We start from the raw sequence: 27979 nt of genomic DNA, 5'->3' as shown, positions 1-27979 counted from the left end.
TGGGCAGAAAAATCTGGCGTTTCTAGAACTGCTCCCTCCCACAGCTGAGCAGTTGCCCCCTACCAGCCACCAAAGATCCACTCTTCACCTCTAGACCCATCTCCTGACCCTGTGGAATGTCCATGTTGAACCATACTAGACACATCTGCCTAAATTATGGCTATGAATCTGAAAGGAGAAACTCTACTTTGGAAATCAGTTTTAATAAGGGAACTTTTCTTTCATCCTGGAGTCCAGACTACAGTCACCTACTGATTTTCCAGGTTCTGATTCATAATGATCTAGGCGGTTCAATCCTGGCAGCTCACCTTGGCCAGGCTAAGGGATCCCATGTTCCAGTGGGGTTTGGAGGGCCAAGAGGGCCCAGAGGGCCCAAGAGGGACAAGAGGGCCCAGAACCACAAGGCCAAGGAAACAGCTTACTTCTTCCTTGTCATCAGTGGGAGTGGCTACCTGCCTTTGAGTGGCTATTCTGCTTTGTATACAGAATTATTTTAGAGAGGGTCTTGTTTCTAAAGACCAAGGAAGAAGTGTCCTGAATGAATGCAGGACTGCCATAAAAAGGATACAGGGTTACAGTGTCAGGGGGGACCAGGGCATCCTAAGATTATGCCTTAACAATCTGGCTAGAATCACCAGACAAATGGGAATGATCTCACACTTCCTTCTTGATAATCAGCCTAGCTCTGCCACTACCAATTGTATGACTGGGTCAACCATTCATCCTCTCTGGGCTAACAGTCTCTTTCATAAAGAAAAGGAGGGGGCGGGGGGAGGGTAACATGTCTCCTTCACAGCATTATGAGGAGGCTAAAGTAAGAAACTATATGTGGGAGCCCCTGCTTCATACCAGGCACTCAATAAATGTTGACTACATGGAAAAGTATCTCATATAACAAAATGTAGGGCATTGGGTTAAACACAGTGACTGCTTGGGACCAATACCAGACCTCCAAAGCCACAGAAACAGGGTCTTTCCCTTCTAGATCTAGGCTTGAGCAACCATCCTGGTTGGCTGGCAATGCCTATTCTTAGGTCTGACTTCTCTGGGGTGGAGGGACTCTGGTCAAATGTCATGCTGCAAGAGGAAACTCAGTCTTGCATTTTTACCTTTATCTCCGTACCCCTGCTCTCTGCTGCTGAGTTGTCCATGGAACTGTTTCACCCAATAGCTTTTACTTTCTGGACCCTCGACAAGAGAAAGGGTTAAGGAAGTAAAAGAAACTCAAATCAGGCAGTTTGCTAATGCTAGTAACTTTGAACAGAGATAGGCAAATGGGAAAACTATTGTCCGTAGTAGCTGACATCTCTCCACATTCCCCTTAGAAAATGCAAGCATGGTGGGCCCATGTTCCAAGGGCGGAATGCTAGGGGACATGATGACTTTCATGAGGGGAGAGGGATCATTCTTCGTGCACACTGTAAACAACTAATATTAAGCTGCTTTGGCTACGCCTAGGAATGGCTGGGCATTGAGATTTAACTGAAGAAGGGAAGGAGGAAGAATATGTAGATCTGCTCTGGGATGCCTGAATCCCAATCCTAGAGGCAGGGTAGGCACGGAGCAAGGGGACTACATCAAACGCTCTGCCGTTAATTCAACTTAGATGAACTGTTCATGGCCCCTGGAGCCAATCCCCAGGAAAGATTCTGCGATGACAAGTCTGGCTCCATGCTCAAGTGCCTTCAACTCTGCCCACCAAAGTTAGCAAGTTGTAAAATGTTCATCATTTCTTAATTTTGTATTATAAAATGGAATTAGGAACATAAATAGTAACAAGTAGCAAAACCCCGACCCTGTGTAGGGCCATCATCCTCTCAGCCACCTCTGCGTAGGCCGATAAGTTTGGAAAGTTTTTCACAGTTTTCAAGTTTCAGTGACTCTGCCTTCTGTTTCAATCGTTCATCTCTGTATAATCCTGCCAAATTTGTCAATTCCGACTCTGAAAGATAAAAGAGGTAACAGTTCATCAAGAGAGTTAACCTCCTTTGTTTCATTTCAATATTTCTGGAGTCAAAGCCCCTTTTACTTTATTTCATGCTTTTTCTTTTAATTAAATTTAGGAAACGCTTACTCATTTATTCAAGAAACCTGAATCCAGCAGCTATACTACACCAGGTGCTAAGGATTAAAGGACACCTGTGGTCCCAGAGTCCTACAGTATCCGTGCTCAATTATAAAAGCGCCGGACTTAGTTCTTATCAATAGAACATTTGGCACCAGACTTAGGAAACATGCACGTGTGCAGTAAGAGGAGACTCCGTTTCGTGGCCTTCCTACGAATGGCATTCAGATGGCAGTCGGGAGAGAATGGAGGCCAATCGCCCGTTCCTGTCATCTGAAACAAAGACAGCTGCTCCATTCTGTCCCCTGCATTGCTGGATCATAACTCATACATGCTAACTGACACAGAGCCTCCCTCCAGTGGGTATGCCTTCTATAGAAGGCCAAGTTGCTGGCGGCTTTCTTCATTCCCTCACCACATGTGGGGTCTCTAACTCAAAGGCCAAAGGCAGCTGGGCTCTTAAAAGTGAAATCATCTGGATCCAGTGACCTTTGGCTCCTTGACTAAATGAATTTCATTTTCTCTTCATGGTGGAGAAGGTCATTCTATTTTTAACCAGAATATAATCTCCGCTGTCTTTCCCGACTCAACGGTGGTTTGGCTGCCTCTATTTTTCATTCCTTTGTCAAGTTTCAGAGACGTTCTTAGGAAGGAAAGCCTGAAAAGCACCCCCAGAGACGTGTTGTGTATTAACAGGATGGAACGCTTGGATGGGCCGTGTGGCTTCTGAAAGCCTCCGACAGCAGGCAGCTACTCCGTGTTTAAAGGACCATACTTGTGAAAATGCTATTTTAACCATTTTGAAATATGTCTATCCATTCTGAATCATCCTGCCAACAGATTTTGTTTTTCTTGGTGGAACGAGAGGCACCTGTCTCTGATTAATCAGCAAACTGACTAGAAATAGGAATTAATACTTAGCCAGGGGGAACAATGGGCATTGGTTTCTGAATAAGTTTCTATCAACACAAAACACTGTTTGGCATTTCTGCTCACAATGATTCTATTTACACCAAGTAAGGCCCAAAGTGCAGATTAAGTGCAGGACTCCAGGGTGAGGGGTGGCCACGCATGAAAACCCTCCCTCTACAATGGAGGCTCAGAGCCTGGGCCCTAGCCCAGCAGTTGCTTGGCAAGCAGTGTGCCTCCTGGGCCCAAGAACAATGCGCTCTCACCCCTTGGCGAGGGTGCCCGCACTGCCTGCTAGTAGGAGCTTGCCTTGGCACAGTCATGCTCGCAGGCTCTCTGGAAAACGTATGCCACACCCAAATGAGAGCCCTCCGCTCCTGAGGCCAGCCCACTGCACTAACTCCATTTCTCTGGCTTCTCTGGCATGTGGGAAACCTGTTCAGGAGGACTCTGTAAAATGAGTCTATGCCTTTGGTCCTCTGGAGTCACAGCTATGCCAGTATACGGAACAGATTTCTGTGGCTTTGTTTTTCCTTGCAATGATTTCCTTACGTTTTTTGCTTGCTGAGCTTACCTAAATGCCTTATTGCCTGGAATCTCACTCTACAAAACACTAAGGTCTCATGATTCTTAGTATTTTCTACACTGAAGCCCACTCTAAGAGGCTGATAAAGGATAACTGTACATATACGAATGCTTTTCTCAAACTATCACACAGCTTTTCATAAGGTTCATTAAAACCAAGTTTCAATGCTCCAGAGGTTGAGACCCCTGCTCCAAAGCAATGACTTTGCAGCAATGTCAGTGTTTCAAGGAACCAGTCCCAAATGCCCATTACTAGGCTTAGAGAAACTTCTCTCCAAACTGCCAGTGAATGCTTTTGTCCTTCAATGAGTAAAAGGTCAATTCAACTAATATGTTACTTTTGACATACTTTGTCAAAATTCAGTAACTTCTAAGTAAAAAAAAAAAAAAAAAATCTGTAGGAGGGGCATCAAGAGAACAGCTTTTCTTCACAAAATGTTTCCCTTGACCTGTGATAGAAGGACAGAGTATTGAGGCTTCCAGGGAAACTGACTCAGGAAAATTGCTTCAGAAGCACGTCCCAGAACCTCTCCCAAGAACACTCTGCTCTCATGTGGTCAGGAAGACCACAATGGATCCCAACCATCCTCAGGATCCAGCCACATGAGACAGTTCTGCATCCAGGCTAGCAAGACTATGCAAGGCCTGGACTCCATCAGGAACCGGGTATTTAATATGTGCCAGATACCATGCTAAGCATTATACCCATACCATCTTCTATAACCCATACAGCGTCTCTAGGAGGAAGTGCATTTCATCCCCATTTCAAAGCCTAAGCTTCTAGCCACTGTGCTACCCTGCTCCAGGGCATGGAGAGAAATGCTCCTCTGCCAGGCAGGGCCAGGATCTCAGCTCAGCTCTGTCAGGCCGGGAGGCAGATCCTGCCTGTTACTTTTGTCCCATCACCCCAGTGGCATGGCCACTTCCCCTGGCATTGGGTTTATTATCTAGATGCAGCTGTGAAGGAGTAAACAGGGCAATCAGTGTTCATCGTAAGGGATTACTCATAGAAATTCACTCAGATTAAGCATTCTAAGGCAAAACAGAGAAAAGAGATGAACAAAAGATTTAAAAAGACAAAAAAGACAATGGCTAACTTTGCTAAAAACAGTTTCCATTCGGTATGTTGCCAAGAGTGAACTTTGTTCTCAAGTGGGTTTATTTTTACAACCTCCAAGTGCTAAATTTAACCTTGTTGGCTGCACTTGCTGCTGGATCCGGAGGACAGATGCCGTTCATTCTCAGATGGCATTTGGGTTGTGCGGAGACTCTGGACAGCCACCATCCTTAAATGCCAGAAATAGACTTTTAAAGGGTGTGTGCTGATCACCCCCTGTTCGGAACTTGTGGGTACATGCATCATGCTTACCCACTGGATTCTTATTTATACCCAGAGAGGACCAAAGCCCTGAAGCTAGCCTCAGGGAGATGGGGAGATAAGCCAAAAAACGACCTTGGATGTAATCCTTACCATAAGATCCAGCTGGGGAGTGTACGTGGGTGGGTGTGTGTTTGACGAATGTGAAATACAGGTTTTCATCCAGTTCTTGTGCAAAGCAACAAATTCAAAACCCTCCAGGGCACAGTACAATGGGGACTTTTAGGACACACACTGTGGCCTTCACCTGACTTAGATCCATGTTTTAAATGCCTTTCTGTCAAAAGCCTTTTCTTGCTCCAAAATTCTTTCCTGATCTTTGAAACTTGCAACACCTAGTTTGACATGAGGTAGGGTAATTCCTGACCCCTCAGGTTTTTCAGTATTTTTCAATAAATTTTTGAAGCAACTTCCCCCTGCTTAATTTACCCTTTCATCCCATGGTAATTGCCTATCAAGCTCCTAGTGCACGTGAGGGTTCAGGTGGGCTCTGCCCTACTGAAATAGAGGGCAGACACAAGGTCCCTAAAGGCCAGGGTAAGGACATTAACCCCCGTCTGTGATTCTTAATCCACAAACATTTTCGTTTTTTCCAGTCCTGAGAATCCTCTCTTCAAAAGCTATTGGTTGGGCACCTGTTCTGAATCAAGGACCATGCCAGGGGCCTGGAACACGAGATTGGTAAGCCATGGCTCTTATCCTCAGACAACCCACAGTCCAACAGTGAGATAGACATTTACCTACAGAACACTAACACTGAAGACAGTACTGTGTTAGCAGGATGAACAAAGTGTTTTAAGAACACACAGGAAGGAGAGATTAACTTGGGGGTAGGGTGGGGATGCATGATGGGTCAGCAAGGGCTTAGCAGCACTGTGACAGAAGAGCTACTTTCATCAGGCACTGTTAGACATTTAATAATACCCAGTAATACTGTTTTAAAAAATGAGTTAGTTTGCTTTTTAAAAATTAACCAAAGCCAAGTTTTTATAAGATACGGGTATTAAGGTATGCATGTGTGTGGTGTGCACATGATTGTGTATGTGTATCTGTGGAATTCAAACGGGATGAAAAGTGAACCTGTTGGCTGAGAGGCAGGACTACCCCTGCTACCAGCACTCCCCATTAACACTCGGTTGGAACTGGAAGCCACCTGGCAGACCCTTTTACCCCCACTGTCTCCAGAGAGGGAAAAGAGTTCAAGGCCTGCTCAAACGCACCCTTACTGAAGGGGCAGACCCAGGAGGGGTCAATTTTGATCTATGTGGCCACAGCCAACTAGAACTGGCTTTTGGTCTGGCTCAAAAACTTGGTCTGGATCAATCAGATTTCCCTGTAGGGAGTGTGGAATTAGGAAAGTGGACCAATCGAGCTAGGACTGAGAACTTATGGAGGAAGCTTGTGATGTAGAAAGGGGCCAATAACTAGTGGGGCTGTGGAAACTGGGAGAGTGATGAGGAGGGCAGCAACCAAAGCCAACCAGGGCAAAGCCAGGTTATGAAGAAGGAAAGCTTGAAGAAGCAAAGGCAGGCAGCTGGCAGAGAGGAGAGGCGGGCAGATGAACAGAGAGAGGTGGACACTCAGAGACACACAGATAGGCAACTAGGGCTGACTGACTAAGTTCCTAAGGTTTCCAAGTCCTGGCCACATGGATCCTGTCAATTAACTTCACTTTTTTGTAGTATCCTGAATGGGCCTCTGTCCACATAAACAGGTATGACTCAAACAAGGAGAAAGAATGGATCCAGAAGCTGGGAATGCCTTGGGTTGGAAGTACGACCACCAGTGAAAGCCCCTTCTAGAACATCTTACTTTGTTGTTTCTCCTTCCAACAACTTGTCTGGATGTAATCAATGTAATCCTTCTCTATCGTCTTCTCCAGGTCCCGTAGAGAGGCTCCTCTGTAGGCCTTCTCAAAGTTTTTATCCACAAAGTAAGGCACCTGCAGGTTCTGTGTTTCTCTAGAGATGGTGTAGCCCAAGGTCCTGAGACAAGGAGAGAGAGTCTCGGGTAAGCTTTTTATATTTGGCAATATCACTCTTAGCACTGGCTGCATAGATGTCATAACCATAATCACATTTTCATAGGGCAGACACAAGTGTCAATGTCTAATACACCTAACATTTATAATTTCCCTAGCAAAGTAATGACTGTAATGTCATCATTATATGAGCATGTCATACTGTGAATTCAGCTTTGGTATGGTTACTTTATTCTCTTAAAGGATTTACCTCTCTTATATTGCTTTCTGTGCTAAAAGTTAAACGCTGAATGTTTAAAAAAATTTTGTATATTGTGCAGGACCTAGCATGGTACTTGGCACAGAGTGGGCTATTGGTAAATGTTGGTTGAATGAACTGATTGTTACAGTAAACTATTCACACATAACCAAATAGCTTAGAACCAACCTAGTATCAATTTTTAGGACATGTAAAAAGTACTTCACACATAGCTGCTAAGTGAGAACTGCAAAAATATCAGACAAAGATTTTAGTAATGCTTTTGCACTAACTCTCTGTGGGTCTGATCTGTCCAATGGCATATGGTGCTCAGAAACATCAGCAGGTCTGGGTTAACTAAATACTAACCATAAGGAAGTATAGAAGGGATCTCAAATTCAAGTTAAAACAATGTGATAGCAATATGCAAAATCCAAGCTAGTTTTACTCAACCTAGACAAATTCCATCTCGACTGAGGTATATTTGACATTTTCTCAGCTTCCTCCTTTCATCTCTCTACTTAAGGATCTTGCTGAATGTCTCAGTGTTTAGGCCATGACTTCTCTCACCTCCATCTGGGAAGGTGTTAGCAGGGCAAGTTCCTCCCTGCCGCAGTAGCTGCACAAGAAAGGAGGTAGCAATAGCAAATGGGAACATGGGAAGTCAGAAAATAGAGGGAATCAGGCCAGTGTGACCTGATAGTAATAACTTCTCTCTGATTCTCAGCTTTCCTTTATGTAAAATGAAGATACTGATCTAGAATACAGTCTTCATTCTACAGTGATCACCAGAAAAGACTTTTTTTTCCCCATTATGCCCCAGGGCTTCCATATTTTGTAAGTTTTTAAAAAAATTTTTTTAGAGATTTTATTTTAAGGGACATCTGGGTGGCTCAGTCGGTTAAGCGTCCGACTTTGGCTCACGGTTCGTGGGTTCGAGCCTCACATTGGGCTCTGTGCTGAAGCCTGGAGCCTGCTTTGGATTTTGCGTCTCCCTTTCTCTCTTTGTCCCTTCCCTGCCCATGCTCTGTCTCTGTCTCTCAAAAAATGGATAAATGTTAAAAAAAAATAATAATAAAATATTTTAAGTAACCTCTAAACTCAATTTGGGGCTCGAACTCATAACCCCGAGATCAAGAATCTAATGCTCTACTGACCCAACAAGGTGCCCCCATTTTGTAAGGTTTTTGTCTGCTAAACTATAATAATGAGTAATGACTCATTTCTCATTTAACTTAAAATAATTAATCCAGTGATTCTCTAACGTTAGTATGGACCAGAGTTATTTGGAGGGCTTATTAAAACTCAGATTGCTAGTTCTCATCCTCAGAGTTTCTGATTCAGTATACATGGAGTGAAGCTTAAGAGTTTGCATTTCTAACAAGCTGGCAGTTGATGTTGATGATGCTGGTCTGGGGACCAAACTTTGAAAGCTGAATTAGTTGAAATAATTAATTGAAGAAACAAAAAATTCCTATCTGAGCTCATAATTTGCATGCAATACAAACATTACAATGAATTTCTATATTTTCAGTAAAAGCAAAGAAATGTGATACTATGGTTTGACTTTGTAGCCTCGTCATGAATAAATGTCCTATTCTTGCAATTACTTAAATAGAAAATAGTCACTAGATCTCAGATACTTTTTTCCTGACCCAGAGGGGTCCAGCGATTCAATCACAAGCTCAATTCGGTCCTTTCTAAATCTCACATGGTATGACAAGAATTTAATCTGAAACTGAAGTTAGTCTACTAATCTTTCAGAAACCAGTTGCTGCTGTTCTGCGGCTGATCAGATGATGTCGCTGTAAAACAAAACAATCCATGTCCTGAGCACACAGGAAACTGCCTATAGTATTTTTGAGTCTCTGCTCTTTACTATCCAGCTGTTCCTTTAAACACAAAATCAGTGTTTTCTACAAAGGGGAAATGAAATGTTAGCATCGTACCAGCAAAACGTTCAAATCTTTCACCCTCCAAATTGTTGTTAAGAAAGATTTAAAAATATTTGACTTACGATTTATAGAATAGACTATATGGGGGATTAGCAGCTAGCAGCTGAGTAATAACAGATATAATCACAATCACCAGAACTGGAAGTAACTGAATAAATGCAGAATACGTATTCTGGAAAAGAGGAAACAATATTTGGTATAAGTGGTCTTCGTTAATATAAAGCTTACAGAAAATAGGATAGTTTTCCCAAAGAAAATACAAATTACTGCAATGTACTGCACAAAGCCCAAGGCTTCTAGAAGTCTGTACTTTCTGCTGAGAAGTACCAAACACTCTGTCCTCTGTGCTGAGAAGGCTGAAGGAGACCCACCCAAAACCTATATTGACACACAGTAATTCTCATGCAGCCCCCTTTTCTAAGACCAGTGAAACAGACACCGCTGGGTGAGTCTGCCCAGACTGTGACCCTCAAAGGGCCATGTTAGTATTATGTAGCTTTGTTGCCTTGGCCACAGCTGAATGGACTGGGGACATCTAACCCCAGCAGGGATAATCACATTTTCCCTCCTAGGAATTTGGAATTGACATTCACTTTTCACTGCTAGGCAGTCATCTGAAGGACACACACTCTTAGGCAGTGGAGGCTGCTGTTTGCAAGAGGAAGTAGAACAAGCCAGGCTGCTTAGAGAGAATAAAACAGATGCAGAGAGGCAGTAGAAGTGGAGACAATCTGGCCACAAATAGTCTGGCGGTATAGGTGCCTGACTGTACCTTAGTTTCTGGTTCCTGTCTGTCATGAGGCCCAGCTGTGCGTCCTGCCCTTGAGCTTCATGAGACCCCCTAGATCCCTTACTTTAAATTCCCTTTAGTTCTGCGTATTTTGAAGGGGGTTCCGATTTTCTGCAGGGAAGAAAATCTTGATGAAGACAGCCCCACAGGAGAACTGATTTCCTGGAACAGCCACCAAAGGATGGGTGGGGAAGGAGGTACCATTCGGGCCTATTTGAGCCAATTATCCACCTCTTCCTACCACTGCCTCTGCTTTCCTAAAACACATTTTATCAACATAACTCACATTGAACTTCTAAATCCTGATCATATGCACCATAAAAGTCAGCTCAGTACAAGTGTTTATGAGCAGCAGTTCTGCTGTTCTCCCTCGGTACCTGAGGCTTTTCTTCTTCTTCTTCTTCTTCTTCCTTCCGTGCCTGCATCCTCTCATGTCGGTGCCGCCGGCGATAATAGTGACTATCATCTGTCACATTTGAAAACATATGAATGTTTCCTGGAAAAGAAAGAAAAACATAGCAGGGCGCCTGGCTGGCTCAGTCGGTGGAGCAGGCAACTCTTGATCTAGGGGTCATGAGTTTGAGCCCCACGTTGAGTGTAGAGATTACTTTAAAAAAATAATAAAATAAAATAAAAATAAAATAAAAATCATGCTTGCACATGCAAAATTCAAAAAGAAAGAAAAAAAAGAATTACATAGTATAGGATATGGCAAACACTCTTTCCTTGCTTTTTCTAAGCTTGTTCCCAGTTTGTTCCCTCCCAGGTTCTTTGAGGGTAGAGTATTGTCCAATTTTAGTCAGTAGAAAAATAAAATAGTAGGTAAGCCAAGTGAACCAGTTAGAAATGGAATGTGCTTAGCTCTCCTGCCTTTATTTACATAGTCCTTTGTGGGGCATCTGGGTGGCTCAGTCAGTTAAGCTTCTAACTCTTGATTTTGGCTCAGGTCATGATCTCACGGTTGTGACCCCACATCAGGCTTTGCACTGGGCGTGGAGCCTGCTTAAGATTCTCTCTCTCTCCCTCTGACCTTTTCCTCCACTCACTCACATGTGCTCTCTCTCTCTCTCTCTCAAATAAAATAATAAATAAATAAATAAATAGTCTTTTGTAACTAGTGAGTGAGAGAACCCCAAAAGGCCAGTAAAGAAAGAACATTTGGGCCATGAATCCTGTCTGATATGCTCATGTCTGCTTCCTTGCCCAATATTAGATTATGTCACTAGTATCTTTAATAGCAACTCATAAAATTCAATTTACTTCCTGGACATTTAATTATTCCAACTTCCAACTCTCTAGGGGTATTTTTCTAACTTTTATCTTTATATAACTGCTATTTTGCAATAATGATAATAGGCATCTTGCTATTTATAAAGCACTTAAAAATCTAATTCTCGCAGCAGCCCTATGAAGCAGAGGTTATCTGCCCCATTTCTCAGGTGAGGAAATAGGATCAGAGAGACCAGGTGATTTGGTTAAAATCATGCACAGTTGGAGGCTGGAGACCTGCCTCAAACCCAAGCTCATCTGATTCCAATTTCTTGCTCTTCCCACCATACCATAGTCTCTCTATTCAGATCCTTACACAGGAACTTGCTGAGATATAGAGATAGAGAGAGAGAGATAAATTTTTTTTTTTATTTAAAAAAAAATTTTTTTTTTTCAACGTTTATTTATTTTTGGGACAGAGAGAGACAGAGCATGAATGGGGGAGGGGCAAAGAGAGAGGGAGGCACAGAATCGGAAACAGGCTCCAGGCTCTGAGCCATCAGCCCAGAGCCTGACGCGGGGCTCAAACTCCCGGACCGCGAGATAGTGACCTGGCTGAAGTCGGACGCTTAACCGACTGCGCCACCCAGGCGCCCCAAGAGAGATAAAATTTTAAGTGATAATTTTGAAATACTAACCTGTAGGAAAATGTCCTCCAAAGAAGACATTGAATAGTTCTTCTGGAGTGATGTCTGCTTCGAAGTCCCTGTAATAGCTGTAAGGTCTGCCTCGAGGGGCAGTAAAAGTCACCTGTTCATCTCCATATTCATCATAGCGGAGTCTCTTGTCAGGATTACTCAGGACTGCAAAGGCATTTCCTATCGCTGCAATCAAAACCCAAAAATACCTGAGTACACAGTCTTTGCTGTAGCTGAGGGTGATCACTGTAGCAGCAATGAAGAGCCCAGAGTTGTTGGGTGCTGGGTGACTTCACAGGGGCCTAGGGAAAGTGCTTGGGCCTAGAGAGTTCACCAGAGTTCTTGCCCTTGACATTTTCCACAATATAGTTTGATATTGCTTCTGGCTAGAAGCAATACTGGACTCAAAATGAGCTAAAAACTACTGCTTTCATTCATCAAAAATGTGTCCTTATTTCACTTGAGAGCAATTACTTTATGGTTGGAAACAGTTCATACATAAGCAGTTGTATTCTAGGGTGAAGTCATAAACAGTTTCCTGAATAAAAGAGTCAGTACAATTACAGCTTGGCTAAAAGCAAAGTCCTTGGGGCACCTGGGTGACTCAGTTGGTTAAGTGTCCGACTTGATTTTGGCTCAGGTCATGATCTCATGACTTCATGAGATCGAGCCCGAGTCAGGCTCTCCGCTCACAGCATGGAGCCTGCTTGGTATTTTCTCTCCCTCTCTCTCTGCCTCTCCTTCCTCAAAATAAATAAACTTAAAAAGTAAATAAATAAAAGCAAAGTCCTCACTAATCACAGTCTCGTTTCAGCTTACTTTAGAAAGTGGTCTTTAGAAATTAAGAAATATAGGGGCGCCTGGGTGGCTTGGTCAGTTAAGCGTCCAACTTCGGCTCAGGTCATGATCTCACAGCTTGTGAGTTTGAGTCCCGCATCAGGCTGTGCTGACAGCTCAGAGCCTGGAGCCTGCTTTGGATTCTGTGTCTCCCTCTCTCTTTGCCCCTCCCCTGCTTACACTGTCTCTCTGTCTCTCTCTCTGTCAAAAACAAATATTTAAAAAATTTAAAAAAAAAAGAAATTAAGAAATATATCTCCAATGTCTTAGTGATGGATCAAAAACTGAATAGATTACACAAGCTGACCATCATCTCCCTATGCACAAACATACAAATTTTGTCTATTTCACTTAAACATAAAATCAATACCACTAATCAAAGAAACCTTGAAAAACAAATCTTTTTTTTTTTAACATTTATTTATTTTTGAGAGACAGAGACAGAGCATGAGTGGGGGAGGGGCAGAGAGAGAGAAGGAGACACAGAATCTGAAGCAGGCTGCAGGCTCTGAGCAAGCTGTCAGCACAGAGCCTGATATGGGGCTTGAACCCATGAACTGTGAGATCGTGACCTGAGCTGAAGTCGGATGCTCAACTGACTGAGCCACCCAGGCACCCCGAAAAACAAATCTTTAAGACATCCCCACTCCCTACCTTTAATTCAGTCAACACTATCAGAAACATAGTCAGAAGGAACATTTCTTTATGATTCTTCTAGTGAGGGAATTATATTAAATGTTTATAGCAATAAAAAAGCTAAGCAGAGAAAAAACCAAAAAAGGCTAACTAGAGTTGCTTCAACATTACATCCCTTGAAATCTGACAGATATCTCATAGATATGACATTGATCTATGAGATACTTTACATGAAGATGTAAAGACAATGTGGGTTATCTATTTGTTTCCATGTAGAAACTGTGGGGAGGATAAGATTCACAATGGCACATCAATAAAGGCAGATTGTCCTTTGACATAAATGTTGACTTTTAAAGTGTTCTCAGAGCTATCATGTTTTTCTTAAGAAAAATTCCAAATCAACAGAAACGTTGAAAAAATAGTGAAAAACACCCTTTCCCTTGATTCATAAATTGTTAGCATTTTGCCACATTGCTTCCCTCAACTTTCTATACACACATACACACATACATAAATACATATAGTATGTATACATTTCTTTTGCTGAACCATTTGAAAGTAGGCTGCAGATATTATGCACTTCATCCCTAAATATTCCAGCACGTATCTCCTGAAACAATCTTCTACATGATCACAGTACTGTTATCATAGCTAAGAAAATTAACATCAATTCATGCAATTCATGCAAGGTCTGTGTATTGCATTGCTTTTATATCCCTTTCATTTCTTTTCATCTAGATTAGTCCCTCCACCTTTTCTACTTTTCATTATATTCACTTTTTTGAAGAGCAGGTCAGTGTTCTTTGTAGAATGGCCCATATTTTGATTGTTTCCTCATTATTATTATTTTTTTAATGTTTATTTATTCTTGAGAGAGAGAGCATGAGTGAGGGAGGAGCAGAGAGAGAGAGAGAGAGAGAGGGAGAGGGAAACACAGAATCCAAAGCAGGCTCCAGGCTCCGAGCTGTCAACACAGAGCCCGATGTGGGGCTTGAATTCACAAACCGTGAGATCATGACCTGAGCCAAAGTCAGACGCCTATCCGACTGAGCCACCCACACACCCCAATTATTTCTTCATTATTAGATTCAGGTCAAACATTTTGGCAAGAATAGCACAGAGGTGCCATAGCACATAATGTTAGGTGGGGCCAGTATTGGTGACAATAAGTTGGATCACTTGGTTAAAGTGGTGACAGCTAGATATCTCCAATGTAAAGGAATTTTTCTGCTTTGTCATCAGTAAGTATTCTGGAGGATGATACTCTGACATCATGGGTCCTATTCAACAAAAACCCATCACAAGCAGTTTTAACAACCATTGATAATCCTTGACTGAATCAATGGCTTCACTGGGGGTGAAGCTGTTAAGTAAGATTTTTATTTACGTATTAAGTATAAAAACATATTGTTACAGAGAAACCAAATATTTTTTTTCCAAAAGAAATTAAGATAAGTGAATGAAAACAGGAGGGAGCCATGCTGATTATTACTATTTAAGAGGTGAAAGGAAAAAAGGCCCTGTTTATAGCATTATAAAACAATTACAGGGGAGGCTGAAAATGACTTGTGACCAAATATCATAAGAAGGGCAGAATTAAACATTAATTCATGATCAGACCTTTGAAAGCATCTGTCGCTCCAGGAGCACAATTCTTGTCAGGGTGAAATTTCAGGGCAAGTTTTCGGTAAGCTTTCTTAAGCTCTTCATCACTGGCATTTCGAGACACTCCTAAAATTTCATAGTAATTTCTGCATTTCTTGATCCTAAAAAGACACATCAGAAACATGTATGTCTACAAAGTCCCCTTTTGTGCAATTCACTGTAAAATAGTACCTTGATCCTCCGGTATGTGAGCCCCAAAACAAACCCAAGACAAACCTAAAAGAAAATTGGTGAATACATTAATGAAACATTCAAATTGATTAACAATGTCCTCCTCCCACCAAGAGCGTAATGCCTTTCCAAGTATTTTTACATCTAATATTTTATTTTTCCTAAATCCCTGCAAGTGGGTAGAATAAACATGCTCATCCTTAAATCAAGGTGCAGGCTAAGCCCCTGAGAGTTGAATCACAGGATAGCAAAGCCAGAAGAAACATCTAATCACCCTAGTTATTTCTCTCTCTCTTCTCTCTCTCTCTCTCTCTCTCTCTCTCTCTCATTTTCCTTATGGCTACCTTTTAAAACTTTGTTTTAAAAAGTTAATATATAGGGGCACCTGGGTGGCTCACTCGGTTGAGCATCCAACTCTTGGTTTTGGCTGGGGTCATGATCTCATGGTTTGTGGGTTCCAGCCCTGCGTGGGGCACCACACAGCGTGGAGCCTGCTTGGGATTCTCTCTCCTCCTTGCTCTTTCTCTGCCCCTCCCCAGCTCATGCTCTCTCAAACACAAACAAACAAACTTAAAAAAACTTACTGCTTCCCCATTCCCTGCCCCTCAATCTCCCACCCTACGGACAACCACTATTAGAAGTTTCCTGTGAATGCTGTGTATAGCATGAGTATGTGTATAGACACGTCTCCACATTTTTCTAAACCTAAATAGGAGCATATTGTAATTACTTTTATACATCGTTTTTTAAAAAACCAACAGTTTGGGGCACCTGGGTGGCTCAGTCAGTTAAGCTACCAACTCTTGATTTCAGCTCGGGTCAAGATCTCATGGTTCCTGAGATTGAGCCCTGGGTCATCTGGCTCCACACTGATAGCATGGAGCCTGCTTGCGATTCTCTCTCCTCTTCTCTCTCTGCCCCTTTCTCACACACTCTCTCACTCAAAAATAAATAAACATTAAAAAAATTTAAAAAACCAACAGTTTAGCTTAGAGATTGATCTATAACATACAGAAATGAGTACAGGATAATAATGTAGACCAGAGTGGCAGTCCTGGACTTTTTTTTTTTTAAGTTTATTTATTTTTGAGATAAAGAGATAGAGCGTGAGTGGGGGAGGGGCAGAGAGAGGGGGAGACAGAATCTGAAGCAGGCTTCAGGCTCCGAGCTGTCCGCAGAGCCCGACTCAGGGCTCAAACTCATGAACTGAGAGATCATGACCTGTGCTGAAGTTGGACACTTAACCAACCGAGCCACCCAGGCACCCAAAGTCTTGGACTTTTTGATCTCTGAAGTTTTGTTTGTTTGTTTAAGTTTATTTACTTATCTTGAAAGAGAGAGAAAGCATGACTTGAGGAGGGGTAGAGAGAAAGGGAGAGAGAGAATCCCAAGCAGGCTTTGCACTGTCAGGGCCAAAATCAAGTCGCACACCACCCAGGTACCCCAATCTCTGAAGTTTTTATACTCCTAAAAATTACTGAAGTTCCCCAAAGAGCTTTTGTTTATATGAGTTGTATCTATCAATATTTATCAAATTAGAAATGAAAACAAGAAATTTTAAAACATGGTGATGATATAGCTGCATATCAGGTAGCCTCTCAAAAATTCCACAGTACAATCACGAGAGAATGAGAGTGAAAAAGGCAAATAATGTGTTTATATTATTATTAAAGTTGTTGTAAACTTGCAGACCCCCTGATGGTTTTGGGGTTTCCAAGCCACACTTAGAGAAATGTTGTGTTAGAGCATGAACTCTGGAGTCAGGATGCCTTGGTTGGGATCTTATCTTGCTGTGTACTTAACCTCTGTACCTTGGTGTTATCTTCTGAAATGGGCTAGTAATTTCAACTATGCATCATGAGCTGTTATGATTTAAATGAAGTATTCATCAAAGTGCTTGACAGCATGTAACACATAAATATTGGCCATTATATATCTATGTCATTCTTTTCAAAAGCTGCATATTATTGTATTTTATGGATTATATATATCCCCTAATCACGGGCACTTAGGATGTCTCCAGTCTTTTGCAACTACACAGTCCATTTAGGCAGAGCCTTGCTGAAGAGTTCAAAGTAAGTCAGCATCGCAGGCTGGACTGTAAAGCAGAGTCTGGAATGTCAGTCATGGTCCTTTCCCAAGAGCTGCCCATGGGGATCCTTTGGGTTCCCAGCCCAGTTTCCAATCCCTGCTTCCGTGGCAGATACTCCTCTGCCTCTTTATCTCTTCTGTATAAACTTTTATTTGTCTAAAAACAGCTTTATTGAGCTATAATTCATATATCACAAAATTCATTCTTTTAAAATATACAATTTATTGATTTTTAAGTACATTCACAGAGTTGTGCACCCATCAACACTACCTAATTCCAGAAATTTTCATTACTCCAAAAGAAACCTCATACTCATTATTAGTCAGGCCTCTTTCTACTTCCCAACCTCTAGCAACCACTGTCTCTATAAATTTGCCATTCTGGACATTTCATATAAAAGGAATGATACAATATGTGGACTTTTGTGTCTGGCTTCTTTGACTAGCATGATGTTCAAGGTTCATTAATGTTGTAGAATGTATCAGTACTTGGTTCCTTTTATTACCAAAAAGTATTCAGTATTCATTGTATGGATATTCCCAATTTTGTTATCCATTCATCATTTAATCAGCTTGCAGGTTGTTTCCATCTGGGGGTATTATGGATAATGCTGTTTGAACATTCATGTTTTATGTGGAAGTATGTTTTGATTTCTCTTGGTACACACCTGGAAGTGGCTAGGTCATGTGCTATGTTTAAACTTTCTGAGGATCTGGCATTCTATTTTCCAAACTGGATGTACAATTTTACATTCCTACAAGTGATATACAAGGGTTCCAATTTCTCCACATTCCTATCAACACTTGCTATTGTCCATCTTTTTGATTATTGCCATCCTAGTGGGTATGAGGTGGTGTGGTATCTCATTGTGGGTTTCGTTTGTATTTCCCTAATGACTAATGATAATGATACTGAGCAACTTTTCACATGCTTATTGGCCATTTGTATATCTTCTTCTTCTTCTTTTTTTTTTTTTTTAGAGCCATTTGTATATATTCTTTGGAGGAATGCCTATTTAGATCCTTTGCCCATTTTTATCTTTTTTTTTTTTTATGTTTAGAGAGGGTGCATACATGAGTGGGGGAGAAGCATAAAGAGAGAGGGAGAGACTGCTTCGAAGGGGGCACATGAGGGGCAGGGAGAGACTCCCAGGAAGCCCTGGGAGAGGCTGGAACTCGCCAGCTGTGACATCATAACCTGAGCCGAAATCAGGAGTCAGACGCTTAACCAGGCATCTGAGCCACCCAGGCGTCTCAACACATTTATTAAAGACAATTCTTTGTTCTGTTAAATTGCCTTGCCTTGTTTTTTTTTTTTTTTTTTTTGCCTTGTTTTTTTAAAAGTTATTTCTACAACCAGTGTGGGGCTCAAACTCAGGACCCCAAGATCAAGAGTCACATGCTCTACTGACTGAGCAAGCGAGGCATCCCTGCCTTGGCACTCTTGTCAAAAAAATCAAATGACCCTAAATATAAAGACTTACTTCTAGACTCTCAAGTCTATTCAATTGATCTACATGTCTATCCTATGCTAGTAAAGACTTACTTCTAGACTCTCAAGTCTATTCAATTGATCTACATGTCTATCCTATGCTAGTCTATGCTATCTTCATTATTATAGCTTTGAAATAAGTTTTTGAATTGGGACGTGTGACTTCTCCAACTTTGTTCTTTTTAAAGACTGTTTTGGCTATTCTGGGTCCCTTGCATTACCATATGAATTTTAGGATGAGCTTGTTAATTTCTGTAAAAAAGGCAGTGAGGTGATGGGAGGGTAAGTGATGGGTATTGAGGAGGGCACCTGTTGGGATGAGCACTGGGTGTTGTATGGAAACCAATTTGACAATAAATTTCATATTAAAAAAAAAAGGCAGTGAGGAATTTGATATGTTGAATCTACTGATCAATTTGAGTAGTATTACCATATTTCCAATATTAACTCTTACAATCCATGAACACAGGCTATCTTCCCATTTATTTAGATCTTTAATTTCCTTAAATGAAGTTTTGTAGTTTTCAATGTACATCTTACACTTCTTTCATTAAATTTATTCCTAAGCATTTTATACTTTTTTGATGATGTTGTAAATGAAATTGTTTTCTATTTTTGGATTGTTCATTATAGGGTATAGAAAAACAATGATTTTTGTATACTGATCTTGTATTTTGCAACTTTGTTGAACTCATTTATTTGTTCTAAGAGTGTGTGCATGTGTATCCCTTCGGATTTTCTATATTGTATCATTCATCTGTGAATATAGTTTTATTTATTTCCAATCTGCATGGATGATTTATATATTTCTTTTTCTTACCTAAGTGCCCTGGCTCGAACCTCTACTAAGGTTGAATAGAAGTGACTAGAGTGAACATACTTGTCTTTTTCTTGATTTGGAGATCATGCAATTGTTTACCATTAAGTATGATGATGTTAGCTGTGGGTTTTTGGTAGATGGTATTTATCAGCTGAGAAGCTTCTATTCCTATGGTGTTAAGCGCTGTTATCATGAAAGAGTGTACGAAAAAAAGAAAGAAAATGTTGAATTTTGTCAAATGCTTTTTCTGCGCCTATTAAAATGATCATGTGGCTTTTGTCCTTTATCCTATTAATATGGTGCATCACACTGATTTTCATATGTTAAGCTCCTGGGATAAATACCATTTGATCAAGGTATATAATCCTCTTCATACGTTTCATACGTTTTTATATGTCGCTAGAATCTATACCCATAAGGGATATTGATTGATAGTTTAGTTTTCTTATGATGTCTTTTGTCTGTTTTTAGTTATAGGGTAATACTGGCCCCCTAGAATGATTTGGGATGTATTCCTCTCTCTTTGTATTTTTTGTAATAGTTTATAAAGGATTAATTAATTCTTCAAACATTTGGTTGAATTCACCAGTGAAGGCTTCTGGACGTAGGTTTTTCTTTGTAGGAAAAAAAAAATTTTTAAGTTTATTTATTTATTTTGAGAGAGAGAGAGACAGCATGAGTGGGGCAGGGGCAGAGAGAGAGGGAGAGAGAAAGAATCCCAAGCAGGTTCTGTGCTGCCAGTGCAGAGCCCGACTATGGGGCTGGAACTCACAAAACCATGAGATCATGGACCTGAGCTGAAACCAAGAGTTGGATGCTTAACCAATTGAGCCACCCAGGCTCCCCTCTGTGGGAAATTTTTTGATGTTAATTCAGTCTCTGTATTTGTAGTAGGTCCATATGCTTTTTTCTTTTTTTTTAAAATATTTATTTTGAGAGAGAGAGTGTTCACATGCAGAACCAACTGAGCCACCCAGACATCAGTCTTCTTCTTTTTTTTTGAGCGGGGGTAGTAAGTGAGCAAGGGGCAGAGAGACAGAGAATCCCACGAGGGGTAGAAAGAGAGAAAGAGAGAGAAGTGGGGCTCAACTGAAGTGGGGCTTGTGTTCACCCAAAGCAGGGCTCGAGCTCACCCAATGTGGGACTTTAATTCATGAACCATGGATCATGACCTGAGGTGAAGGCAGATGCTTAAGGACTGAGCCACCCAGGCACCCTATCTTCTTTTTCTTCTTGAATAAGTTCAGTAGTTTGTCCCTTTCTACAAATTTGTCTGTTTCATCCAGGTTATCTAATTTGTTGACATACATTTGTTCATAGTATTCTTTTAAAATCTTTATTACTACTGTAAGACTGGTAGTGATGTCCCCTCTTTCATTTCTGATTTTAGTTATTTGAGTCTTCTTTTTCTTGGTTAGCCTAGCTAAAGATTTGTCAATTTTGTTGATATTTAAAAAAAACAACTTTCAGGGGTGCCTGGGTGGTTCAGTCAGTTGGGCATCCAACTCCTGATTTCAGCTCAGGTCATGATCTCAGGGTTCATGGGATCAAACCCTGAGTTGGGCTGTATGCTTTCAGCAGGGAGCCTGCTTGTATTTTCTCTCTCCTCTCCCTCTGCCCCTCCTGCAGCTCACTCTCTCTCTTTCTCAAAATAAATAAATAAACATTAGAAAAAACAAACTTTTGGTTTTATTGATTTTCTGTTGTTCTAACCTCTATTTCATTTATTTCCACTCTGTTTTATTTCCTTCATTCTGCTTGCTTGGATTTAGTTTATTCTTTTTACTCTTTTTCTGGTTTGTAGAAGATTAGCTTATTGATTTGAGATTTTTAAATATAAATGTAAATACAAATGTAAATAAATATATACATACATATATATATACATATATATATATATATATATATATATATATATATATATATTAACATTTAGAGCTATAAATGTCCTTCTAAGTATTGCTGTAGCTGTATCCTATACATTTTGGTATGTTGTATTTTCATTTTCACTCATCTCAAAGTATTTCCTAATTTTTCTTATGATTTCTTCTGTGACCTATTTGTTATTTATGAACATACTATTTAATTTTCACATATTTGTGAATTTCCTAAATTTGCTTCTGTTGTTGATTTCAGAAACATACACTGTATGATTTTAATCCTTTAATTGTCACTTGCTTTGTGGCCCAACATCTGATCTATCCTGGAGAATGCTTCATGCATACTTGAGAAGAAATAGATAACACATTTTGTCAGGAACTCTACATTAAAATCACTCATTTTGTCCCATCACAGACTCACCTTTGTACCCCAAGCAGCTGCTCCTCAGTGTAAGTGGAACTCCCCTCACCCTGCCGGGTTTGGTTCCACTCATTCTCAGACTTCTTTTCCTTTTGCATTTTCATGCAGTTACAGCAACCACAGGGGTCATGACTTTCAGAAGGTCTATCTTCTGGGTATTTGTTTCTTCTAACTGCATCAATGTAAGCTGCAAAGCAATAGCCCCTCCATTAGGTCTCATTCTGATCTGCAATCAACTTTGCTACCTGCCCTAACTATCAGGGAGGCTGCCTGTAGGCATGAGTGTGAGGGCCAAACCTCTGAATCATAGTGACTTTTAAGCATCCATATAAAACTGAACAAACATCTTCCTTGAGAAGACAATATAGTAAATATGAAAGCAACCATGAAAAACATACAATGCCAGAAACATGAAGCATAATAACGTCCACAGCAAATATTCAGCAAATATTTTGAATCCGAGCCAGAAAAGGGGCATAAGAGGCGTGTGCTCAATAGCTTGCCTTTCAGGAGGTGTCTGCCCAATACTCTGCCTTTAGTGCAGTGCAGGAGAAGCCTATTTTTCTGTGATCCACAGTCAGAAGTGACACTACTCATAAAATAGTTTTTTGTTGTTGCAATGCCTCCTACCAGTAAGATTTAAAGTAGGGTGAGTTCAGTCCTATTATTATTATTATTATTATTATTATTATTATTTAAGTTTTATTTATTTCAGCAACCTCTACAGCCCACATGGGGCTTGAACTCAGAACCTGAGATCAAGAGTCACACACAGGGGCACCTGGGTGGCTCAGACAGTTAAGTGTTTGACTTCAGCTCAGGTCATAATCTCATGGTTCATGAGTGTGAGCCCTGTGTGGGGCTCTGTGCTGACAGCTCAGAGCCTGGAGCCTGCTTTGGATTCTGTGTCTCCCTCTCTCTCTGCCCCTCACCTGCTCATGCTTTGTCTCTCTCTACCTCTCAAAAAATAAATAAACATTAAAAAAAAAAAAATACAGTCACACATTCTTCGACTGAGTCAGCCAGGCCCTCCTCAGTTCTTTTAAACTAACATCTATAGAATAAGACACTTGGTAGGTAGATCAAGGAGATGTACAGATAAGACTTACTTCTGACCACAAAGAGGTTATAGTTTGAAGGGAAAAGTTTCAATTAACACCTGAGAGGATGTAAAAAAAGGCCATAGCAATCCAGTCAAAGAAGGCAGATCTGGGAAAGGCTTTAAAACATCTCTCCTGCCGAAAATCCCTTAGTGACTACCCAAGGGACTGCCCTTCCCCCAAATTTCATATCATAGTCCCAGCCTACCTTTCCAGCCTCTTCCCTCACAACATGCTTGCTCCTTTACAGTCTATGCTCTAGCCAGATCAAACACCTTTCAGATCAGCAATGCTTTCTCTTTCCTCTGTGCCTTGTACATACTGTTCCCTCTGCCTGCAACATTCTTCCTCTAAGTCAGCCTAACTCCAACCCATCCTTCATGCCATCATATATAACACTTTCTCCATAAGGCCTCCGCTGACACCCAAGCTGTCAGTGTGCTTCTCAAACCTACGATCTTGCTGTATAGCCCAGGACTTAGTGGCTCTGTTTTATAATTGTCTGTTTACCTGTCATACTCCCTCAGTGGACTCAGAGTTCTGTGATCTCAGGGGCCCAAATCGATGTCAAATCCCTGATGCACAATCAGCATAATGCTGGGCACATAATAGGTATTGAATCAACACTCTTTGCTTGACTGCAGGATGGAAGAGGTCAGCCTACGGGTCCTGATGCGGGCTGCAGGGACAGGACCAAACGGAGAGGGAGAGTCAGGCGGCCTAGTTTGGCGGCGAGGATAAGGGCCTGAAAAGCAAGTCCGGGCGGAGGGGGTCCTCATCACTCTGCTAACCTTCTGGACACCTAAGCACGGACGGGGCCCAACCACCGTGGGCCCTAGGTTGGGCACTAGCGGAGGCGGGGCTGGGGGCCGGAGGCAAAAATGTCATCACGGGTGACTCTGGGCTCCTGGACGGTGCCTTTGCTTGAGTCAGCGCTCCTGATTTCCAGATCTCAGCCCCTGCCCTGGGGGTCCCCCGCCTAATTCGGAATACTACTCAGGCTCAGCATCTTATCATAGGCCTCCATCCCTTACCTCAGGCCCAAGAACTTAGCCCTCAGGCATCTTAAGGAGCCTCATCCCTCTCCTGAACTTTGCCTTGTCCCACCCTCCGGCAAGGACCTGGTACCTTCTGTCCAGCGCTCCCCGCTGCCCAGAGTCGCAGCCATATCGGTCCCCAATCAGCAGGTCGGCCGAGCCTCCCCGGCGCCCGAGGCTGAAAGGGACGGGGCAAGAAGCGCGGGGCATTCTGGTCATTGTAGTCCAACTCATAGGAGCTGCGGTACATTGGACTACAACTCCCGGCAGGCTCTGCGCGAGGGGCCAGCAGAATTGTAGCTGTACGAGGGGCTTGGTCTTTGGAAGTGAGGTTTGTGGTGCTTTGTTGCTGCTGGTTGGCTGATGGGCTACTCGGACCACACTTTGCTTCTGTGGAGTGGGGATAATGGCTTCGGCCTCGCCTAACACTGGGGACATTCAAGGAGGCGCGATGAGATCCTGCCTGGGAAAGATGCTGCAAACTAGTCTAGGGGTTGATAGTATGACTATTCATCTCAGGGATGTCTTTTAAAAATATACGCTAATGCCTGTTCTCTGCAAATTGTGTTAGGTCCTGGAGATTGAGAGACAAGTTTTGGGGATGCGAATCCAATCCTGATAATTTAAGAGCCAAGAAAATAGAAAAGTGAGGTCGATTTACGTAGTTAGAGAGCAGTCTGGATACACCCCTTTTCGTCCATCTGCTCTAGCACAGCATCATTAGAGGGACCTCTAGGTCCCTCTAGGGGCAGGGACAGAGAAAGAAGAAAAGGGCAGGCACTGGAGCCGGCGTTAAATCCCCTATCTTTGCTCTTCCTTATCCTTCACCCATCCCATCCTACTCCAGGGCACCGCTGAGACTTTTCTCCTCTGTTCCACCCCAGTCATTTCCTTGGCCATTCCTTTCTTTTCAGAAAACCTTGGAAATTAGTAAAAGACAAGTGAAATATTCCTGCCTTTTCCCACTCAGGTCTGCATGGGGACCACCAGCAAAGAATAAAAGCAGTTCTCAGTGTTATTACAGACTCAATGCCTGCAGCTGAGTTGGGATGGCTAAAGATCAGGTTTCAAACGTGAAATGTGATCATATACATCCACAAACAAAAAATTACTTAGAATTCATTGAGATCTTACCAGGAAGACCAAAACAGTGTGCCAACTATGATTTCAAGCAGCAGCTATTTAGGAGGTTGGGGCGGGACAGGGAGATGAACAGCCTGAGACACAAACTGATAAGGTAAAATCCTCCAGTCCTATGGAGTTCTCTGCATTCCGTGCAGTCAGCTGTGGCCTTGGGGTGGATGAGATCAGTGTGCTCACAGAAGGGTGGGTCCTAAAGAAGCCACTTGTGTTCTGCAGACAAGGGACCTGATCAGGGATATACATTAGGTGGTTGAATGTAAAAAGGTTATTTATTTGGTTTTGGGAAATTAAACAGACTGCTCTAAAATATGGACAGGGGAAGGTAGGGTATGCCTCTGAGTCCGGGGGCACAGGGCTAAGGTCTGGTGGTACTGAGAGATGTCAGAGTACTATGAAGTTAGAGGTATCTGGTTGGGAGTGGGGGTGCTAGAGCCCTGTAGGGAGTAATTGGATTGAGAATTATGGGCCTACTTAGGTGTAGAGTCCAGGATCAAGAATGCTGGACAAGATTTAGAAAGCTGCAGTTTTGTGGAAGTGTTTGATACCTCAACAACCTTTCTCATTATTCTCTAAAACCTCACTTCCCACTCCTTTTCTAGACAACTGACTTAGTCCTAGATCAGTAAAAAATGACTCAGCATGGCAACCTTCTCAGATATTGCCATGCAGATGTACCCATTATCTCATTTATACCTCAATTAACACTTCTGGATGAATCTTTCTATGACTGTAGCACTAGGACTAACTTAGAACTCCAAACCTCAACATTTAGAACACTTCTGTGCCAACTTTGGCTGAAGCACACCAACCACTCAACAAAATAATTCCCATTATCAAATTCAGTCTCTGGTAAAAAAGGAAGCTATGGGCTCAGAAGGTTCAGGATGGTGGTGCTTGGGGAAAGTAACCAGCAGGAAGAGTGAGGAAGCAACTGGGAAGGAAATAAGAGAAGAGAAATTGGGATCTCTAAGGCAGTTCTCAAGGAGGACAACGTAAGTGTAGAAAGAAATTCAAAGAAGTGATAACGGACACCCACAAATCCAGAGGGAGACTGCTGAGCAGAGCCACACAATGATTTCCAACAGATTCAAGTAGAATTGAGTAGCAGTAACCTGGCTTGGGGGAATTGTGTGCATGAAGTAGGCCAAGAGGCCTGCGATGATCCTTTATCTGCTAAACTATTTTATGTAGGGCTGGCCTCAAATATCTATCAATTTTCTCTACTTACTTTTAGAAATATTTGTTGAACTGTAGTGAATTTTTGGTGGTGATACTGAGGTTTGCCTTGTGCCCTATATGATTGAGATGCTGCCCCATCTAGCCCTGGAAGAAAGATACTGAGTAAATGATCCCTCTGTCCAACTGGGCCTGTGTGCCTGAGTTGATTTGTCAGTTGCCCTCCCATAAGATGGGGGAAGAAGCAAAAGAAAGACACCCATCCCACCACCTGTTTCTGCTTTGAGCCCTTCTAATCCTATGTTAGAATAGGGAGGAAGCTATCTTGTAAATGGCCACCATCCTGTTGTCTAGACATCAAGGAAGAGATACTGTCTTAGGGAAGCTGCAGGGGCTGCAGGAGGCTGCGCTCAGATTTCCTGTCAGAGGTGGGGTCTTGTATTTGCATAAATAGTAGGATCCTCCAGCAGAACTCCCTCTAATATAGTTTGCTAGAGAACAGGATTCAGCATTAAGTGAATTCATCCTTGACACCTTCTCAAAAGATAGCTATTTAGCAACAGGAAAATCAACATGGCTAATGTATGACGGCAATGTCGGTTTCAGAGTAAAAGCCATGCAATCTCATATTAATACCAGTTCACTTCCTCTCCCCCAGATATAAATACCTTATGACTAACAGCTCATATTTGCAGGACATTGTCCAGAGTCAGGGGGAAGTTTGTGGCCTTAGAATGGAGACATCAACTGAGTTACCTAGAGTGAAACTCATGTTCTTGACCTAATTAGTCCAGTATGATAAGCAGCTGAATTAAGTGTCCATGGCAGCCAGAATAACAATAACTGTTCCAACAGAATCCAATACTTCTAGACATTGTTATGTCATCAGGAGCGTTCTATCTCAATGATGGAGTTTTTTTGTACCGGATCTGACTAGGAAGTCATGTGCTTTTTGCAGTGTGGCTTGAATAAATATATCTGAGCTATATTTTTAATGCTGTAGTATTGCTGTTATAGGTTGGAAATAGGCTTTAAGACTCTGAGATTTGAATGCTGAAGGTTTACTGGTGATTGCTCTCGGGAAGAAGAGCTGTGAGGAGTGAGGGAAGCAGGGTTGGGCAAAGGAGAAAATTGAGGGAAGAGGTTCACATCCTCCTGCCACCCCCACCAACCAGTCATCAACCAGCTATGAGCCCCTGGCAGCCAACACTCTTAACAGCTGCAAAAAAAGTGCCCTGATCTTGAAATGGGACCGGGATGGTGTTACTCCACATTGTCTGCTGCAGTTGCCGAGTATTTTTACTTCCCAAGTATCTCCACATTTACTCTTCCAATTTACCTACCAAGTAGCTACCAAGGGCCAGGTAGGGATCGTTCTTCCCTTAATACACAGGGAAATCTAAGTTCGGAGAATGTAGAAGACTTGATCAGACTCCCCTAAGACTTGTCTCTGGTTTTCACCCAGAATGATCTCTACTCAAAAGATTGTGTTCATTTTTTCTTACATCTAGACTGTGTAATATGAGGAGCAGAAAAGATAGTGAAGGCCAAATAGTCCAGCCACCTTGTTTTAAAAGTAAGAAAACAGGCTGGGAAATGGGGAGTGATTGTGCCAAGTCAAGTTGCAAGTATGTTTGCACAGCCCAGCCTGGATTTCCTGCACTCAAGAGCCAGTTTTTATGCCCTCCAATGTGTTGGGCCC

General features: G+C 42.0%; 1 protein-coding gene and 1 long non-coding RNA gene across 6 annotated transcripts in view; one reads left to right on the top strand and one right to left on the bottom strand.

Annotated features, from left to right (window-relative positions):
- Window positions 1-184: 184 nt before the first annotated feature.
- Window positions 185-27120, bottom strand: DNAJC18 (DnaJ heat shock protein family (Hsp40) member C18). Of its 5 annotated transcripts, none has more exons than XM_086702867.1 (10): window positions 26946-27120; window positions 24050-24136; window positions 23432-23600; window positions 21822-22008; window positions 14902-15047; window positions 11809-11994; window positions 10279-10397; window positions 9174-9283; window positions 6750-6922; window positions 185-1942 (listed from the first exon to the last, which is right to left on the bottom strand). In XM_086702867.1, exons 3-10 carry the CDS (start codon window positions 23436-23438, stop codon window positions 1818-1820), a joined length of 1053 nt encoding a protein of 350 aa, XP_086558993.1. In that variant the 5' UTR covers window positions 23439-23600; window positions 24050-24136; window positions 26946-27120; the 3' UTR covers window positions 185-1817. The 5 variants fall into 5 exon arrangements, with proteins under 5 accessions (XP_086558993.1, XP_086559003.1, XP_086558997.1 ...); XM_086702877.1 differs by having other exon boundaries at window positions 27034-27107; XM_086702871.1 differs by lacking the exon at window positions 26946-27120 and having other exon boundaries at window positions 24050-24157.
- Window positions 6821-27979, top strand: part of LOC147584430 (uncharacterized) — a 57589-nt gene continuing 36430 nt past the window's right edge. Inside the window, exon 1 of the long non-coding RNA XR_015249731.1 lies at window positions 6821-6947. This is a non-coding gene — a long non-coding RNA (uncharacterized LOC147584430). The remainder of the gene's footprint in view (window positions 6948-27979) is intronic.

This window comes from Puma concolor, chromosome A1 (genome assembly GCF_028749965.1).
Source record: "Puma concolor isolate L17-30 chromosome A1, mPumCon1.1.hap2, whole genome shotgun sequence".
Lineage (NCBI taxonomy): Eukaryota > Metazoa > Chordata > Mammalia > Carnivora > Felidae > Puma > Puma concolor.
This window is presented reverse-complemented; position numbering and strand designations above follow the sequence as displayed.